The sequence below is a fragment of the Daphnia pulicaria genome, chromosome 5 (genome assembly GCF_021234035.1).
Source record: "Daphnia pulicaria isolate SC F1-1A chromosome 5, SC_F0-13Bv2, whole genome shotgun sequence".
Taxonomy (NCBI): domain Eukaryota; kingdom Metazoa; phylum Arthropoda; class Branchiopoda; order Diplostraca; family Daphniidae; genus Daphnia; species Daphnia pulicaria.
The window spans coordinates 357,823-377,068 of record NC_060917.1 but is presented as its reverse complement, the minus strand read 5'-3'; the positions used below and the strand labels follow the sequence as shown (position 1 = coordinate 377,068).

The following is a 19,246-nucleotide window of genomic DNA, read 5'->3' as shown; positions in this document are numbered from 1 at the left end:
TCCTCCACTCATAACTCAGACTCTTGCGAATATATAAATATAGTAGCTCAGCGCTCTTTTTGTTTTACAGTTTCACCCTCCCTATATACCGTCTGTGCTGTGTATAGGATAGGAGAAGCGTATGGTGCCCATTTCACCGTGGATCCAATTGCCAGTTGCCTACGTGACGAAATCGGACCGCCGGGTCCCGAAACGAAAATCCCCCGTTTACATCGCAACATGTCGTCGTTGGCGACGGCAGCGATCGTCTATACACAAAAGTCTGGCGTCTCGCAGCGCAGTTTCCTATCAACATAATCAGTTCAGTCGAAAAACGGTCGGTTTCTTGGGCTTGAGCCGGCTGGGTGACGACGACCGTTCCTTTTGGACGTCGCCTTTACATCGCGACGCTCTATATAAGAGACCGTATATCTCACCTAGCTGTTTTCTGAAACGAGAGTCAAAATTCGATCGTCGCTCGCGCTCCTTTGTATTATAGCGTCTCAACATTTGTTATCCCGCCGCCGTGTTGGGTATGCCAATCGAATTATATGTCATAATACAGCTGCGCGACCCGGACGTTGTCACACGGTTCGAGATAATGTAGGCTTTAGCGGCTCTCATATCATTACTAAATCAACTAGGAGAAAAAACAAAATGGCGAGACATAATGAAAAGGAGGCCGGTCATGTATGCGCCATCGGTCCGGTGACGGCGCGCATTGCCCAAGCATTACACGTGCTCCAACTGTGCAGTAGAGCAGACCGTTATTAAATATGAAACAGGGAAAAGTGATAAACGGGTTATGAAGTGCTGTACGCATCTTTTTGTTTCTCGGAAGTGAAAAAATAAGAAGAACGACACACAGCACATATAAGGACAAGCGATTTTACCCATGCAGACTCGACCGGAGAGTTTATAGAACTGTGCACTTGTCTTCAAAGTGCATAGCAGTCGGAGCTATTGTTAGTCCTGCATAGATACGCCATTATCCTCTTCTATAGAACTGAAAGTATATATGTTTGCTGTGTACTGTAACTTATTATGCGCTACCCGGAATAGAAACATTATTAAAAGTCTTAATACAAGTTGAATGAACTGAGAGACGGGAAAAAAAGCAAAAGTTGTGTTCAGAGTTGGGCGAGTGCTGTCGGGTGGCAAGCATCAAGTGCAACAGTACATACATACATGCGGGAATATAAGGGATACATTCAGCCAATGTCCATCGACCATTTGTCACGTTTCAATAAGGGTGGAAACTTCATGATTCCGAAGTTTGGAAAGTGATGGCAGAGTGCGGTCTACTCTAAATGTTGCAGCGGGTTCATAAATGTCGCCAGTGTATATTTCGGGCGAAAACAAAAACAATCTCAGACTTAAAGTGAAATGGATTATGCGCAAAAAAAAAGACAACAAAAACATATAACTGTGATGAGATTTTTTTTCACCCTTTCAGTCGAGTGTAAACATATAATATATAGGACTGCCAGCGTCTTGTTGGTTCGGCAGAGCGTCGGAACATGATTTTCGCTTTCAAAAGAAAGCACGAGCACAACACACACACGCATTTTTTGTTGGAGAATTCAATTTTTCATAACGAGCGAGGGAAAACGCCATAAGGCGTCTCTGTAACATTTGCAACGCGCACATATACATGACAATGTTTTGACTTTCCTGCACTAGATTGTATAGACTGCTAGCTGTGAACGACTTTTTGGGGGAGGTCGTTGGCCGTCTTCTGCCCGCCATTAAACATTTTGCCGCATTTTGCAAAGAAAAAAGTCGGCGTTCCAGATTGAGACGGACTCAGGCCCGGCGCTATTATGTACCAGCGACCACCAGCCGCACAAAGGAAAAACTAAAATACATTGGGCAATCAAGACAGATTCGTAGTAACTCATCGCCGGCGACTAAAAGGAAACGGACTCTGAGTGAAGAAAGTAGCCGCAAACAAAACACCGTTGGCGGCGCATCACGAAGAAGAAAAGAATGTCTATGTAGAGCAACGTCCGAGGCAACAACAATAAATACAAAAAGTTTCATACGAGAGAAAACGCGCTAGAATAAAATGCGAACGAATTTTCTTTTTTTTTATTATCCAATCGATTTACCAACTTCAATTTTTTTTTAAGGCCTAATGTCCTGCGCCGCATACCTCGTCCACTTCTTTCTTCGCAGTGTTACGGCGCTTTTATATACGGTCGTAATGGAAAAAAAAGGGCGACTGATTTATTTTCCGATGCCCAAAATAGATTTTATATATTTTTCCAAGGGGATAGAGAGGGTTGTATTGTACAGAGAAACGAATATACTTTTTCTCACCATCTACTACTTTGGCGACGAAAACCTCTTTTTCTTTATTTTTCTAGTTACACGCCGACGGTCGATATTTGAGCCTACTGCGTCATTTCATTGGTTTCAACACAAACAACGCAGAGAAAAAACTATGAATCATTCAACTGAAGAAAAAACCATGAAATGAGTTGTGTGTGCGTTTCCAGACCCCATGTTTCGGTCAATATTCAGATTGCCGCCCGCCCTCAAAGTCTCTTTTTATTTATGCTATTTTATAAATTTTTTCTCATTCCATCGCTTTCCACTTTGACTGAATAACAATCGGATTTGCTTCGTCTCGGCGTTCTGGGAAGAAACGGGATGTTTTCTTATTTGTATTGTGTTGTGTTTTTCTTTTCTGTCTTGGCTTAAAGTCCGTTTTTTTTACTTCGTCATAAGTATAGCGGGGGGGCCGCGCAAGCGCAATGTCCATCTTTCCTTATGTGGGGGGGCTACATAGTTTCCAATCGGATCAACTATTACAGAGATAACGAAAGCAGAGGGAGTTTTCCAAGTCCAAATGGCAGCGCTTGGTTCCGCCAAGTGGCAATCGATACTAATGGCCTAGCTATGTACGTATACGCAGCAGTACGAGTATTATACATATGAGTGGATGTTGTGGGGGGAGAGCAATTTGGCCGTTGTCTCAAATGCTGAACAGTTTCCGGAACATTGATTGTATCTGAGCGACTACTCCGAAATGCAATATGCCACGAGCGGCATCGAGCATTACCTAAAGATATGCAAATGTTAATGTAACAATGCGATCGGAATTGCTCCCTCCTACTACTAACGCCACCACGGGAATGCCAAGCACGGGGCTTTGTGTGTGTACAGAGTTGAGTGCGAGCCGAGTACGATTGCGTGCAAACTCCGGGTGGGGTCGTTCCGCATCAACCAGTCGCCAGAGCATTTGCATTCACAACACTTATCTGCTAGGCTAATAATTCAACTGGTAATAACTCTAGGCCCCCCTCCCCCTCTCCTCCTCCTCCTCTGCCGTCATTTCCATACGTTCATTTTAGGCTCACGAAGGATGACAATCTAGGGACGTTTCCCGAAATTAATTAAAATCCCGTCATTAGCAAATTGGCATTTTGTTTGTTGGCGTTAATCTAACATATGCTGTAGGCACGGATCGATTTTTAGAATGATGTATGACCGTCCACATACATAAAGCACTATCAATTAGAAACCGTTTCTAGCGAATGCTTGTAAAAAACCCACAGTCAAATGTGGTATAAACATTTATTTAGCGGAAGACGATAATCGAAACCAACGTTATTGCTCAATTTAAAAAATATATCTAAACTGAAATTCTACTTGAACTCAAGTACCCCTTTTTTACTTCATTTAACCGCATTTAACGGTACAGCATTAAAAAAAGACGAATTAAAAAAGTGTGGGAATTCCGTTACAAGGATGCCAAAACGAGTAATCCCTCTCATTAATTAGTGTGTTGACGACAAATAATTTCTATTTATCTTTTTCACATTTCCCTAGACAAGAAAAAAATTTTCGAGTTTAATAGAATGGAATTATAAAGCATCCAAGCACGTTTTCTTTGAAGACAAACCTACCGCGATTGTGTAATCAGGTGTTGTTCTGTCAAAAAAGCAGCCGAATTTCCGGGGGCGTTTATTTTGATAACAAATACCAGAAGTGAAAGGCAATGAATCTTTCAAGTGAGCTCCGTCTTTTTCAATTGTGATTTCTCCACTTACAAGAGGGCTGTATATTGAGAGCACTCAGCAGTTGTGATAGAAAACCCAGAGATAAAAGTCGCCTTGAAATTTTAGTGAATCAACTGCTGCTAGTCCTGCTGGCTCTTTGCCCGTCTTTGTCTTAAGTTATGCAACAACATCGATGAAGAAAACACCCATTTTTCAGGGACACACTTGATTTCCGCTTTCTTCTTTTTAGTTGAGTCTGCGTGCGCTGCAAGTAAGGACAAACACTTGCTGCTGAAAGAACATGTTGGTGCCGTTCTGTACATAGTAGCAACAACACAAGATTTATTGAGCTGTACATTTTACATGTGTCAGATTATACTCAATCTACTAAAAGAATGAGTCTCACAACACAAATATCTTCTGGAGAAGGAAGTATTCAGAATGATTTGTCAGCACAAATGTGTAAGCCTGATGACGATTCCAGGTTTAAACTTTCATGGAAAACTCGGATTTCTTTCAGTGTTGGCCATGTGTTAAACGATCTAACTGCCTCCATGTGGTTCACATATCTTCTTGTGTATTTCCATTTGGTTCTGCAGTTTGATAATTCCCTTTCAGGAATTGTTTTATTAATTGGCCAAATTGCTGATGGAATTGCTACCCCGTTTGTTGGACTTCAGGTTGGAGAAGCCTATTCAAATCCAGGTAAACTAGTCATAGACATGCCATATATTATCCAACATCCTAAATCTTTTATTGTATCTTCAGGTCAAAAACGAGATCAATCAACCTCAAGATGCTACAGCGGTCTTCTCGGCAAATTTGGGCCCAGGAAAACATGGCATTTCTTTGGTTTGAGTTTCTAATTAGTTGGTGTTAATTTCAACTCAGGCTTAACATTTCAATTTATTAATTTCATAAGGTACAATGTGCATTTTGGCAAGCTTCCCGTTCATCTTCATGCCCTGTGTTGGCTGTTCAAGTTCATCACAATGGGCTCAAGTCATTTATTTCTCCGGTTTCATCGTCATCTTCCAGTTTGGTTGGGCTGCCGTCCAAGTTTCTCACCTGTCGCTTATCCCAGTGCTAGCTCATAATGAGAGTACACGTACGGAACTTACTGCATTGAGGTACTTTCAACTATTCAACATCTAGAAAATGATAGACATGTTTTTGTAAGTCTATATTTTCATGTACATTGAAGGTTAATGGAGGTAACTTGATCACAAATTCAATGGCATACTCTTGTCTCAAGTTATTATTAGGGGGTAATTATAAGGCCATAAGAAAGCAATATCTTATATAACATCTGATATGAGAAATAAAAGCCTCTTATGCTTAATATCCAGTAATTCAATACCTGTAGTTATGGAGCAGGCACTATCAGTTAGCTCCTCTTTAGTTTTAATATTTTATGTTGTAGTGCTTCATATTTTCAGCCTCATGTGGTTACACAGCAACTTGAAAATCATTTATTTTGGTCTTGATGTAGAATCTGGTTTCATTGTTGATGTATCCTAACATGCATGTTACACCACTTTGATCATAATTTAGATACGCCTTCACCGTTGCTTCTAATATTACCATCTACGCCATGACATGGGTCACATTAGGTGTCACCGGAGCCTCGCAACAAGTCGTTGGGCCGGAAGATGCCTCGGATTTTCGTGTGAGTTGCTTAATACTTATATGGAATTGGACAGCTAGAATGTAATGAATCAACTTTCTTTTCTTTTCTTAATAGGATGTCGTGCTGATTGCCATCGGAATTGGGGCTCTTTTCTCACTATTTTTCCACTGCGGAGTAGATGAAGTGAAACACAATCAAGTCTATCATTCGAACAAGAACGAATCCAACAGTCCTGCTGCCATGAAAGCGTTTGATTGGCTGAAAGAAAAACAATTTTATCAGGTGAGAATCGCTCGACACCAATTTTGTTATTGAATTGATGTCTTCTTGATCTCTAACAACCCATTTCCGCGAACACCAATCACCTGTCTGTGATAGGATGAAGTTTAAATTTCATTTGAATTTGAGGTCACAAAAGGACTTGAGGCAACACTTTCGAAAAAGCGAGTTTGAGCTGGTTCTTTTTGGATTTTCTAGACTACCTAATGGATGCGTAACAGTAGGAATACCATATATGTCCTCCAGGCACCTGGCACCCGCGTATATTAAATTAAAGCGCGAATTGAGCTCGAGCTATTTCTATAGCAGTTAACATGAAATTTTGCCGACGTCGCTCTTGGTAGGACGACGTGCCGAACATTCCGATAGATGGGCATTCTACTTCAGTCGAATTTCTTCTCGGGATTGACTAATCTTTATCTAGATCTAGTTAGAAATTAATCATAACCTGTTTCGTCAACTCAGTCAAAACGTAAATTTTTAATTAATTAATTAATTTTTCTTCTAGGTCGCCGTTCTGTACATGGCAACACGTCTGTTTGTCAACCTGTCGCAGGTTTATTTGCCGCTTTGGCTACAGGATAATTTAAAACTGGGCGCAACTTCAGTCGCAACCACTCCTCTGGCTCTTTTCGTCTCTGGATTCCTTACCTCACTAGCAATCGGACCTTTGACGCAAGTCGTTGGAAGAAAGGTTTTTTCATTTTTCTACCGCCTTCGTTCGCTAGATGGCATCCACAGTCATTTTTGAATGCCTATCTGTTTTTCTGTGTTATAATTTTGTCTTACAATTTTAATCCTTTGTGTTTGGACTTGATTTAGGTGGTGTACCTAATTGGTGCTTTGATTGGAATGGGAGCCTGCCTCTATGTTTGGTTTGGCCATGGGGAATTTTTCCAATCGTACGGCATTTATGGCGTTGCTGCGCTGTACGGTAAGAGAACGACGGAGAGAGAAGAAGTTTACCTTGGCCAAAAGTCGTTTGACGCAGTCTCTCGTCTTGCATTCCGATAGCCATTAATGACAATATTACCATTTTGTTTCTGATCTGGCTTGTGTGCTTTCTTTCCATGTACAGGTGCTGGTGGCTCCACTATGCTAATCACTTCATTAGCCGTAACAGCAGACCTGATCGGACCCCACGTAGAATCCGGGGCTTTTGTTTACGGCGCCATGAGCTTCACCGATAAACTCTCGAATGGCCTCACCGTCTTCCTCATCCAATACCTGCACCCTTGCGCGTAAATCAGATGCAACAACCTAATCATCTTGAGCACGATTGAAACCGCCTCTTTTCTCTCTCTCTCTCTTTTCTCCTGCCCCTCCGCCCTATAGATCCTGCTGCCTCGAGTGCAAGCCGTACTACGTCATGATTTTAGCCTTGGTCTGCGGCTCTGCCGCTCTGTTAGCGCTAATGAGCTTGGCCACGATGATCCCACTCGACATCGGTGTCCTACCGAAAGGTAATTGAGACGACTAGATTTCATCTTTGCTTTTACTAAACTAGCTCCTTGTTGGTGTTGTATCCAGGCTACCAGCGGATTTCCAGTGACACGGAAGACGACGTCACTCCTGAATCGCATCAAAGTATTTCTGTCATGGCTTGACGAGAGAAATAAGCTCTTCATGGCCTGCAGCGTGCTCTCTGTTATGTGCCTGCCGTGAATTGGTAACCAATCGGTCTGGTAAACCTGTTTTTTTATTTCTTCGCTGCAAAGAAAAACACCGGTCCTTTGAAAATTTAATTTGCGCATGAACGACAAATGTCTATTTTTCTATGAAAATGAATGCAAATTTCTTTTGGTCTCTTTTTTTTTAAATTTTTTCATTCATTTTGTTTGTTGGGCTTTTGTCTGAAATGACGCACAAGCATTCCAAATCGATACCTAAAAATTGTTTTTGTGAAATCGCTGTGATACGGATCGTTGCCGATCGAAATCATGCTATATCCTGATTGGTACACTCCTTAAACTATACTATTATTAGACGGAGCATACTGTAGTAAATGTTAATATCTAAGCAGAGATTTCCTCTCAACTGGTTAACGAAGCAATGCCTTGACGGTTCTTTGTTGAAAGTGTTTTTTTGAATAATTGTCTTTTATGCATCATGTCAATAAACGAATCCATTCAAAATAGAAATGCTCGAAAGGCAAAGGAAACCATCGAGTTGGCACAGGGCTCCTGTTGATGGCGAACCAAATTGTCTTGGGTTTCATTCTCCTCCCGTTTCCTGTGAAAAAATTCCGCTTTTCGATTCAATTCGAGACTCTGGAATGCGCTGAGCCAACTGGTTTGGTGTTGAACTTATGAGAATTCAGTACAAAATTGAATCCTTTTTTTCTTCTTTTTAGATTTATGCGGCCAAGGCCAGAAAAAAAAGAACATTGAGCTCCTTGTTGTATTATTTTGTGTTCTCTTCCCATTATACCATGTTTTCATTTCTCTTTAGATTTAGACGAGACAACCATTCTGCCTGGTATATTTGCCGTCGTCATAATTGGTTTTTTCAAGCCTTTTTCAGCTCTCTTTTCACGGAAGCGTCTGGGGTTGGAGAATGGAAGGATTGGCCAGCGGTCCGTGACTTTGCCTCCTTGTTTCGGTATCTTGGGTTAGTGGGCACATCGGGGCTTCTGTGGCTGTCAATCGCTTTTGTTATTTTGCTCCTTCTTTGCTGTAATCTGGCACTCGAGAGAGAGAGAGAGAGAGGAAAAGGTACACCAGAACATTTTCGTTTCAACCCTTCTCTGCTTTATTGTTATTCCCGTCACTGAGGGACTGAAACAATAATGATCCGACAATCTGTTTGTATTAGAATTTCGAGAATGGGCGAGTCTCTGCGACACTACACAGCACTTTACCCACTGAAGAGATTTTTTTTCCAAGAGAATCTATTTGAATTAAAAAGCGTTTTGAATTCAAAAATCTTCCTTGCACAATCGAATTCCGCTACTTTGATCCTGAATTTCCTTCTGGCCGGCCGTCCCTCACTCACTTTTGTGATGACCGGAACAATAATTTTGAAAAAATAGCTTTAAAAAAAAAAAAATTTACAATTATTAAAAAAATAAATAAAATGAAATCTCCAACTCGACAACTTTTAGCTTCTTCCATGTCCAATTCCCTGGAATCGGCTCGGAATTATATGTACTGTCAGCTGATATTATATACACACGCCCACGGATATTAATCTCTGAACGACTCGACTCTTTTCAGATTTCTACGAATCGTTCAATTGAAACTTCAACCAAATGATAGCCTGTCTCTTTTTCGGGCGGTAGAAGGACGTTGGAATGACCGACAAGAGTGAAGAGATGGAGAACAACAACAACGACAGACTCAGAGAAAAGAAAAAGAGAATAATAGGCACTGCTCAGAAAGCTATATATACAAGGTAGTCTACAAGCCGCAGGGAGAGGGGTGGCTGCTGTTGCTGCCAGTTTGGATATTGTTTGTTATTCCACTGACGTCTCTCGCCTATTATATCGGCATCGTCAATACAATTCTATTTCCATTATATTATGTTTATTCAAGAAATGTTTCTTTTTTGGGCAGCAGCAGGGTTGGGTCTCTTACAGTTGTTGTATATTTGTGTGTGTGTTCCACTTTGATTGCGCCTTCGCTTTTTGATTGTGGGCGAGAAGTCGAGCTATGTCTTTTCCCCTTCAAATGTCTTACTTATTATTGCGACTGGAACTCTCCCTGGAAGCTCTCTCTCTATTTGCCATTCTTGAAACGTACCAAATTTAAGAGCATAGCCTTATACCTTGGCTTTCTCTCTCTCTTATCTTAATTCATTGGTTTAATTGTCGGTGTGTATATGCCGTTGCGCATACAGATGACGTGAAAAGTGAACTGAGAATCGAAGGTCTCCGCTGGCTGTTGCTGGTGTACGCGGCAAATAAATTCGTAAATAAAGTGGCGAATAAAATCATGCAAAAGGAAAGAGTTTTGTACAAATTTATCCCTAATGGACGCAGTAGCCTAACCCTGAAATAAATTTTACCATTTCTTGATTTCACGCGCATTCATTTCGATTCCCATTTCTATTTTGCGCTTTTCAACTATTTCGGTTTTTTGTATATTTTAGATTTTGTTTTGTTTTCTCAGTCATCGCGCATTCTTTCATCGGTTCTCTCTTTCTTATCGATCGATCTCTCTATTCTCTCCTGTCTGGGGTCGGTTGTAGTTGCCCTATCGATTATTCTTTTAGCTCTCACTCAGTCATCTGTAAAAGGGAGATTGCTGCTGCTGTTGCAGCGCTCCACCCATTTTTGGTCATCGCCTTCCTCCAACTCTCTTCTCAGGTGAACGCCGTTGTCTGGTCCATTCGCCCAGCCATAGTTATGTATACACACACACACAGAGTCTATAGTATAATACTCCCGTCCGGCTCAGATGATGCACACTCGGTAATATTTGATTTATGTCTGATATTATATAGGCGGCCTGCGCCCTCGCCATCATATTCCAGAGATATCCCAAACAGTTTCTTTTTTCTTTTTTGAGTTGTTGTTGTGAAGAGTCCTCCAGCGTTTCTTATAGGCCAACGACGACGACCGAAGGGATAAACGCGCGCGGCCCGCGCTCGGCAATAACCGACGGATGGGTTATAGGATAGAGCGCAGATCTGGTTACATAAATGGTCAATTTCGATTTGCATAAACAACTAGCTGTCAGAAGTCTCGAGCCGGGAATAAATGTTTTATTGCATTAGACTCTCTCTCTCTCTCTCTCCAACCCAAAAGAATCGTTTTTTTTTCTTCTAAATTCGTAGCAAAAATAAATATAAAAGGGCTAACCGACTAACCGTCTTGTATAGGAGCGTGAGCGCGCGCCAACGTTGGCGTGCAGCGTTTCTTTTTTTTTTTTGAAGCGCGTGAGTTTTGGACAGGGCCGGCTATATAGACACATTCGAGAAAACTATAAAATTCAACAACAACGACTGCGCACATGAGGCTTCGACACGGGCAACAGACACACAGACACACACACAAAGGCAGAGCTCGTCGAAGATATTATTGTGTTGCTGCCAGCGAAATTCGTCTTGGTCATGCGGCAGCTAGGAGCTAACTCGTCTCGCAACATTTATTTATTTTTTAAAAAAGGCGAAATGCAGAAACATATAGTAATAAGAATAGCCTACAAAACATTTCCCGTCTTCTTTTTTTTATAGTCCGAATAGTTTGGACACGCAAAAAAGAAAAAAGGCAAAAAAAAGGACATGACAGTAAATGAGATGCGGACAAAGTTGCCGTCATCGCTTGTTTGGCTCCTAGGGTTATTATTGTTATTCCATTTTTACCTTCCAAGAATCCTAGAGGGTCTTATTATGACGACTTGGGTCTAAAAGTAATTATCTCGTGCCAAATTTTACTTTTTTAGAAACTAAATAATCACGATCCGTTCAATCGTTTAGAGCGGTTTGGATTTGACGGGAGGGGGTCGATTTTTGATAATTTCGATCGATACTTAAGGGCTAATTAGTAAGATTAGGGTCGTCTGCTTCGTATTGTTGGAAAAAGTGACGAAGCTTGAGATTATTTTTATTAAGAAAAGTGAACGATCAATTTCTGAAAAATTTCGTGGCTGCACGAAAAATAGCAGGACAAATAAAATTACAAAAATGTGGTCATCGTGTGAATTCTCTGTCACGGTTGTCTCGGTGTGAACTCGTGCCACGTATAAACTCTCGGTGTCCCGGCTCTCCATGCTCTCCACTCCACTCCATGCTGTTTTTGGCGGGTAAATAAAACTTTGGATACAAATAGAATGATTATGGTAGCTTCAATAGAAGAGTTAATCCTGTTCCAAATTGGTGAAAGGTTAGTTCCTGACCACCATTTAATCATGTAAGCCCCCTTTCGATGCATGGCAGATTGTTTGCATTGTAACTTTCTTCTTTGTGCATATTTGAGGCTTGAGCCAGCCATAATAACAACACATTATGCAAGTTTTACTTGTGCTGGTGTTAAACTGTCATCAGAAACAATCTCACTCATGTTGTAAATATTTTTTCGTAACTTATTTTTTTATTTTTTTGTTTAGGTAAACAGCATCCAACATCCCATTTGATTGAAGAAACTATGAACGTCCACCAAGTTACCTATCTCTTCTTCTTCCCCTTTCATTTTATCCTTTCTGTCCTCGTGTACACTCATGTGTGTGTGTTTGTATTCACGAGGACCCCCCCTTTTTTCCTATCCCGGCTGGATTCAACTATTCTGCGGATAGAGCACTTGTGGATTCCTGGCTGTATTTCCCAGGCTTAAAGGTAGGACAAATATATCTCTATTCTTCCTTTTTGACTGTTTGGGGGCGTTGGCTATGAATCGTGACATAGCTGAGGAATAATCGTACTCTCTATGCTATTGACTGTTTTTCTCTTACCGTTTTTATTGACTCAGTCAGGTTTTTATTCGATTGGTCGTTCTCATTTGTAGAACGACTGCAGATCAGGCCTGTTTTTGTACCTCACCACTTTGTATGTGGGTTAAATAATCGAATTCAAAAATATTTTAACTTTGAACACTTCAAACAAAGTGCAACTAAAAAAAATTTATGACCACGACATTGGCACTTCCTCGTTTCCTACGTTCAGTATATGTATAAGCGTCCTTCTTGTGTGGACGATGTTTTCGCATGCGGAATTTTTTTTTCCAACGAAGGAGGTGGGGGGACACCTTCCGGCTGATTGGTCATTGAATATGTATATGTATACAAAACACACACACACAGCGTAGAAGGAAAGAGGTGGTCACCTGTCAGATTGACGGATGAACGATTTTATGTGCCACCTCTCTGCCCAAAAATCTTTGACTGTTAAAAAGAAAAAGAAAAGAATAAATAACGCCGTATTTTAGGGTGTGTGTGTGTGTGTGTGTCTTTCGACCGTTGACACTTGTACATAATTCATTCCCGGAAAAAATATTGAGAGAGGCTAATTGAAGAAGATTTTTTTCTTTAAACGAGCGTCTCTCGACAGTAAACATCGATAAAGAAAAAAAAGATTGAAGTGCCGGACTGGGGAGGAACATTGGGACGGTAAGTGAGAAATGGGGGATTGACGATTTTGACTGGCAATGACAGCAGGGGGGGGGAGGCGTTCGTCGAAACTCACGAACGAAAATCATCAGCGCCGCCTTTTGACAAGAAATAATCAGATGCAATTTGCGCCGAGAGCTGGAAATAATGATGACGGGGTTTATTGTTCAATGTTGCGTCATGTATTATACTACCAGCGGTCGTCTCTCGTTCATGCCACACGATGAAATCACACATTGAGTCATACCTTTTTCACCTGGCGTCGTACTTCTTCTGGCTGCTGCGGACTCATGGCGCCAATCGACACTTCCGTCTCGCGGTAGTAACGCGTTCAATCATCACGTCAAGAATTCCATTAGAAATTTCTTTATTTTTTTTCATTTTCTTCAATTTGCATTCAAGTCAGTGACGAAGGTAAATGTTTTTCCAAGGCGTCAAGGTTAAAATCGAGCCATTTTTCCAATGGAAAACTTTAGTCTCGAGTTGTGCCAGGATCGTCACGGCCCATTAAATCGGCGTGCCAATATTTTTTCTTCCCCTTATTTTCTCACGGACTTTTGTTGTTCAATGTACAAAGCTTCATCTCCTTTGTTTCTTTGTGTTATCTGCCTTTCGTTGTTGTTTTTTTCCCAACAATTTTTTTATCGCTCAGAAACAAACAAACAAAATGACAACCCCTTTTTTTCGCTCATTTGCTAATACAAACGAAAAAACCGAGAAGAAAATGACGACAAATTTTCTCTGTGGACATTGTCCGCGCGCTCGGTCGACACAACAGGAGGTCTTTCATTGCAGTCGACTAGAACGTTTTCAAACACACACAAAAAGGAACGGAATATAATGATCATAAAAAATAATGATAATAATAAAAAAAAGAGAACCGAACGAACGAAAAAAAAAATGTTTTACCAGGAAAAAAGGTTTTCTCAGCCGGAACGTGTCAACAGTTCCCATAGCGTCCAACCTTTTCAATTAAATTTGTTCCCCCCGGAGCTATATTCCTCTCCTTCCCTGCTCCGCAAGTGTCGCTTATGCCGTTTTTTCACCTTCGCTATATACTCACCCATCGATCGACTTGGTTCATAACAATATCGAAGTGGGAGAACCTTTTGCGTTGTCGAGTCAATATTTGGTCGAGGCAGATCACACCCGTTGTTACCTTTGATAAGCCGTGATGATGGGAATGAGGGGGGAGGAATCTTTTCATTCAAACTACAACAACAACAACAACACGACAGAAGCGCAGCAGCGCAGTTGGGGTTGTTGGCTGTTTACCTTAAGTTCCCGACAGAAGGATCTCTCCATTCCACAACTACCGCTACCGAGTACCAGAAAAAAAAAGGAAAAATGTTTCATTGAAATTCACATGTAGAGGAGGCCATTTTCTCTCCTTGTAGACGATGTGCGGATTCTTGCTTTTCTTTCGATTCCGCTTGGACATCCGTTCCCCCCCCCCACCTTCTGGGAAAATCTATACGGACGCACTGACTTGTCAAACAATGAGCGAACGAGAGATGGATTTCAATTGAATAGGCCTCAAACTGTACAGAGAATATTGGGTGGGAAACGTAGGAAAACGCTAGTTCATCATCGCCGTCCGACATGATACATTTTTCTTTTTCTTTTTTGGCCAGGTGAATTTTTCTTTTTTCCTTGCCATTTTGTGCGGGGGTCGTCGCTGCTAATCCACTTGGCACACAAGTAGCCGGCTCTATACATAGAGACATTCGAATATGAGATATGGAAATTCTTTTGCCAGTTAATTGGCGGGCGGTGCAGAAATTTTCTTCTCCTTTCCTCATAGTCGCGTCTTGTTGAGTATCTGCGATGATTGTGGAAGGAGGTGGAAGATGATGGGGAGGATGAATAATTGTTTTAACAATTTTTTTCTTTTTACCTTTTTTTTTTCTTCTTCCTTTTTTTTTGGGCGGCCCAAAGTCTGTCATTTAGCCACGTGAAATGTGCCGGCCTCAACGCCTCCGGGATTCCTTTCTCTCTTTTTGTACACTTATTGCACTTTTTTTGTTGTTGTTTTTAAAATTCTTTTACAAAAAAACACATACAACCGGGGAGAGTTGGAAAAACATGAAAAATTGTTTGGAGTTTATTTTTAAATTTTATTTTCAAGGCCTGCTGCTGGGCGAGACGGAGAAAAAAAAAATATAATTCTGGTTGAATGCTGGTCTTATATCGTCCACTTTTCAGAGCGTTTAGCAGCTCGTTGAATAAGTTGTGTGAGCTGCCTCTTTGTTTCTCCTTCGTGCGTTCACGATGGCAATTCCCATCTCGGGTTTTCTACCGCGGTGGAAAATAACAAATCAGAGACGCGGGCGCCTCTGGTTTGTGCCGTGTTCGTCTCACGTCTCACGTCTCACGTCTCTTCTCTCCTAATAGTTAGCCTTTCGAAACTATTGTGATCCTTAAAAAAAATTTTCTCGTCTCTCATTAACGTTGTCCCTCATCTTTCACTTTTGTGGGACTCGTTTCTTAGCCACTTTATGCACACACAGCATCTCTACTACCACCCGACCACTGTTTTAATAGCGCAGGCCAAGACCGAAGACCCTCTCGGACGAGAGAAAAAGGTTGGAAAAATAAGATACACTCCCTACGTATATATTCATGTACGTGTATTCGCTGAGCTGATGACCGAGCCTAATTGTTGTGTCCATCTCCTCCTTCCAATCTTTTTCTTTCTCTCTACTTAGACTTGTCTCTCTCGATGCCTCTGATTCTTTTCTGTTGTTTTAAAAAGAAAGAAAAAAGAGGATTTGAAATGAGATACGAGGAAACAATTAGAAGAAGGCGACTTGTAATGAAGGGATTTGTGTATTTTTAACTGTACTTTTTTTTGTTGTCTTATCTCTTTTGTCTTTTGTGAACACGAAAGGAAAAAGGTGGCGCTGGACAGGAGCGACACTATTCCGGATGCGGAAGAAAAAAAAACCCCGTTCACTTGTGCGCGGTTCATTAAGAATTTTCCGATGAAATTTTTTTCGATTGACTGATTCCACACACTACCGTCGACCGTGAACACTTTTTTTTCACACACACGCACATTTAACACGGTCGCATTTGATACCGACGATACGACTGGGAGAAATAATCCTCCCCGCAACCCCCCGTCACTATTTCACCCAATTAGTTCCTGTGTCTGTTCTTTTATTTTTCTCTTACACACCGGCAAACGCGCGGTGCCGACAACAGCCCAACCGATGCCGTAATGTCGTTTATTCAAAGAAAAAGCGCAGTCGTGTACGTAATTCCTGAAAATATACATCATCCCGTGCGCTTTGGCTCCAGTGCCAGCAATCGCCCCGCTAATTATTACAAGTGTTTCTTCTTATAATACGTAATTTCCGAACTTTTGTTTCCAACTCTTTTTCCTTCTATCCTTTGCGTCTGTTATTTTTTTTACTACTTTTGTGCGTACATATATCCGCAGCGTGAAGGCGACACGATGGGAGACTAAGGAACGACGTCGGGTATCGAGCGACCGGTTGGGTGAGAAATACCTGTGCGTGGAAATGACGACGGCGACTATAACTTTTGTCTATTAATCGGTAAGGTACTTGGTACCTTCTTTTTCCTTCTTTTATTCTATCCCGACCGCAAACGACGGAGATTAAGGACGCGCCAACATTATAAGCGCGTACGAATTAACCGTAAGCTGCAGGCAGCAGCAGCGTCTATAACCCGTTGAACGTTACTTCTTATATATTATTTATCTTAGCGATGTGCACAATAGGGTCTTATCCATTTCGACCGAATTTCCGGGGCAGCAGCAATTTTTATAGTCCAAAGTCTCTTCATTGCGGTTCATTTGCTCTCGTCTCGTTTTTATTATTATTCTTTTTCGTTTCTTTTATTTCGTTTCATGTCTCTTTTCTTTTCTCTATCGGCTTTTTTAAGAGCTGTATAGACACGCAGTACTTAAACTCTTCTATGTACTCACACACAAGGCGCTAATGCTTCGGTGGGAGGATTTGGGGCTCTTTGCGATTTGTTAGCCCATTCTTTTTTCCTTGTTCATCCTGCTGATGTCGCCCTTTTATTTCTTCTTCCACAGTCTCATTCGCTTTGCTTCTCCACCGGTGCCAAAAATCTATTGTCACACCCTTTCATTCATTTTCCCCGTAGCTGCGAGACAGCCAGGCCGGCGTATAGTTATTCTATTTTTCCTTCTGCACGGCTGCTAATGGCCGTTTGACATTCTTCCTCCTCCTACTCTTTCCACCACACCGAATAAATGTGTCTATACCGTACGATTTTCTCATCTATTTAGTATACTTTCAGAACTTTGTCCGTGTCCAGGGTTAGACGTTTTGAGCCGGTTCCAGGTGATCCGATTTTCTCATGGTTATCCTCCTATCCTGGTGCGATTTCTGCCTTTCGTTCCATTTCATTTTTCATTGCTGAGGGGGTCTTAAAGTCCATTCAATATCCGTCCAGTGTCCAGGAGAGAAAAGAGAAAATACAAAAGGGGAAAAAGATAACTGTATCAATCACCCCTTTTGCTTTGGCTGTCCCCTTCTGATGCTGCGGCTCATTTCTGTTCGATTGAACACAAGCGGATTATGATTCCGTCTTTCAGCTGGCTTGTACGTATACGTATGGAGAGAGTGAGCATTAATAACGGAGCCTCTGTAGTCCTTAATCCGCTCGGAATCAAGGAAAAACAAACAACTTTGTTATTGTTATTTAGAGAGGAACGGAACCTTCTGGAGGGGGGGGGGGACTCAAATGAGGAATGTGAGTGCCCGGAAATGAATTTTTCTAACTATTTTCCGTTGACTCGTTTCGCCAAAAAATAATGCGGCCCCACCAAGGACGAAATACTTTGGTGCTAAACCGATCGGTTAAATTGTCGAGCGTTGCGTCTGTGAAACATAAAAGAGGGCCGGGTTATTACTACGGTACATTTCTTATAGGCCGTAATATTTATCTATCGGAAGTCGTCACCATTTCCAGTATGGATTGTCCGTGTGAAATGGAAAGAAAAACGATACCCTGCAAAGTAAATACAGTCAAATGGCCAAAGAGGAAATGGTTTGGCCGTTTGATTGTTACAATATAACCAACCGGAGAGAAAAAACGGGCGGAAGGTCTTATTTATTCTTGTTCTATGGTACCGTATGATCATCACCTTATTCTTCCTTGGCTCGGGGCTAGACCCATCGACACCAATCGGTACCTTATTGGTCTTTCTCTCCGTGTGTGTGTGTGTCGCCCCCATGTTTTTCGCCTTGAAGGAGAGAAGAAGAAAAATCTTTAGTCAAACATAAAAGAGTGAGACCTTTTTTTCTTCTTCTTCTTTTCCAATGGACATCATTCCTTATTCTTTTCTCCGCCACCCTATTCAACTTGGACGCCAAATGTTAACCCCGTCGTCCATATAAAGATGTATGGTTCTTTTTTTCTTCTTCTTTCCTTTTGGGGCCTTTTCGTTGCTTTCAGGACGTTGTCCAGTCGGACAAAAGTGAATACATTTGTCGGGATGAATCTAACGCGCCTGTGTGTGAGGGCCCCTCGAATAGGCCCCACACAAAAGGGGCCACTGGGATCGACTCTTATAAGATGGGGCCCTGAAGTAGAAAAAAAAGGAGGAGCGAAGCGGAGCAACAGCTAAAGAAGAGAGGAAATAGCTGGGTGGATTTTGGCGACCATCGTTTTATTTTATTTTTTTGTGTTGTGTGGCTGACCGGTGTCGAAGAAGACATTTCCCCACTTTTGCCTTATATATTTACAATGATAGGCATAGATCTTTCTAATGCTCCACAGGCTATTTGGACCTTTTTTTTCTTCTTCTTCCCCCCAATTTTTATATTTGTGTCTTTGGCTTCCAGAACCCCCCCGTATACTCTGGCACAATATCCTTCTCAGTAAAAAAAACTTTCTTTTCCATCAAAGTTAGCGCCCGCCGTGTGCTATGCTCCTCCCATACTTGGCTGGGATGGACTTGATGAATCCGTCAGGAATCTACAGGAGGCCCAGCGACATTAGCCGCTGCTACAAATTTCAAAAGACTCGGGATCTCAACAAGAAAACTGACTGAATGTGTACCTTTTTTCTTCTTCGTCTTGGCTTAGAAAAAAAAACAAGACTCGTCGGTTCGCTCACAGCTTTGAGAAAATGGTATGAAGAAGCCATCAGCGCAGACCACCTCTCGCAGCAGATATTTATAGACTTGGTTTCCTTTTGTAAAAAGAAGAAATAAGCTTTCACAGGTTCGCCCATATAGACATTTTCTTTATCGTTTTCAAGCCCCAATCAGGTCGGATGATGATGCAACACACAAAAAAAACTCC

At 41.6% G+C, this 19,246-nt stretch overlaps 1 protein-coding gene and 1 long non-coding RNA gene across 2 annotated transcripts; one reads left to right on the top strand and one right to left on the bottom strand.

Moving 5' to 3' along the window:
• Positions 1 to 3,936: 3,936 nt before the first annotated feature.
• On the top strand, positions 3,937 to 7,706 carry LOC124340651 (major facilitator superfamily domain-containing protein 12-like). The gene is made up of 10 exons (XM_046793251.1): positions 3,937 to 4,691; positions 4,755 to 4,838; positions 4,909 to 5,116; positions 5,541 to 5,655; positions 5,731 to 5,898; positions 6,404 to 6,589; positions 6,718 to 6,829; positions 6,974 to 7,136; positions 7,231 to 7,358; positions 7,426 to 7,706. The coding sequence occupies exons 1-10, from the start codon at positions 4,382 to 4,384 to the stop codon at positions 7,500 to 7,502; spliced, it is 1,551 nt and encodes a 516-aa protein (XP_046649207.1). The 5' UTR covers positions 3,937 to 4,381; the 3' UTR covers positions 7,503 to 7,706.
• LOC124340694 lies at positions 4,908 to 5,532 on the bottom strand. The gene is made up of 2 exons (XR_006918174.1): positions 5,347 to 5,532; positions 4,908 to 5,137 (listed from the first exon to the last, which is right to left on the bottom strand). It is a non-coding gene; the product is annotated as an uncharacterized LOC124340694 (long non-coding RNA).
• Positions 7,707 to 19,246: the final 11,540 nt, after the last annotated feature.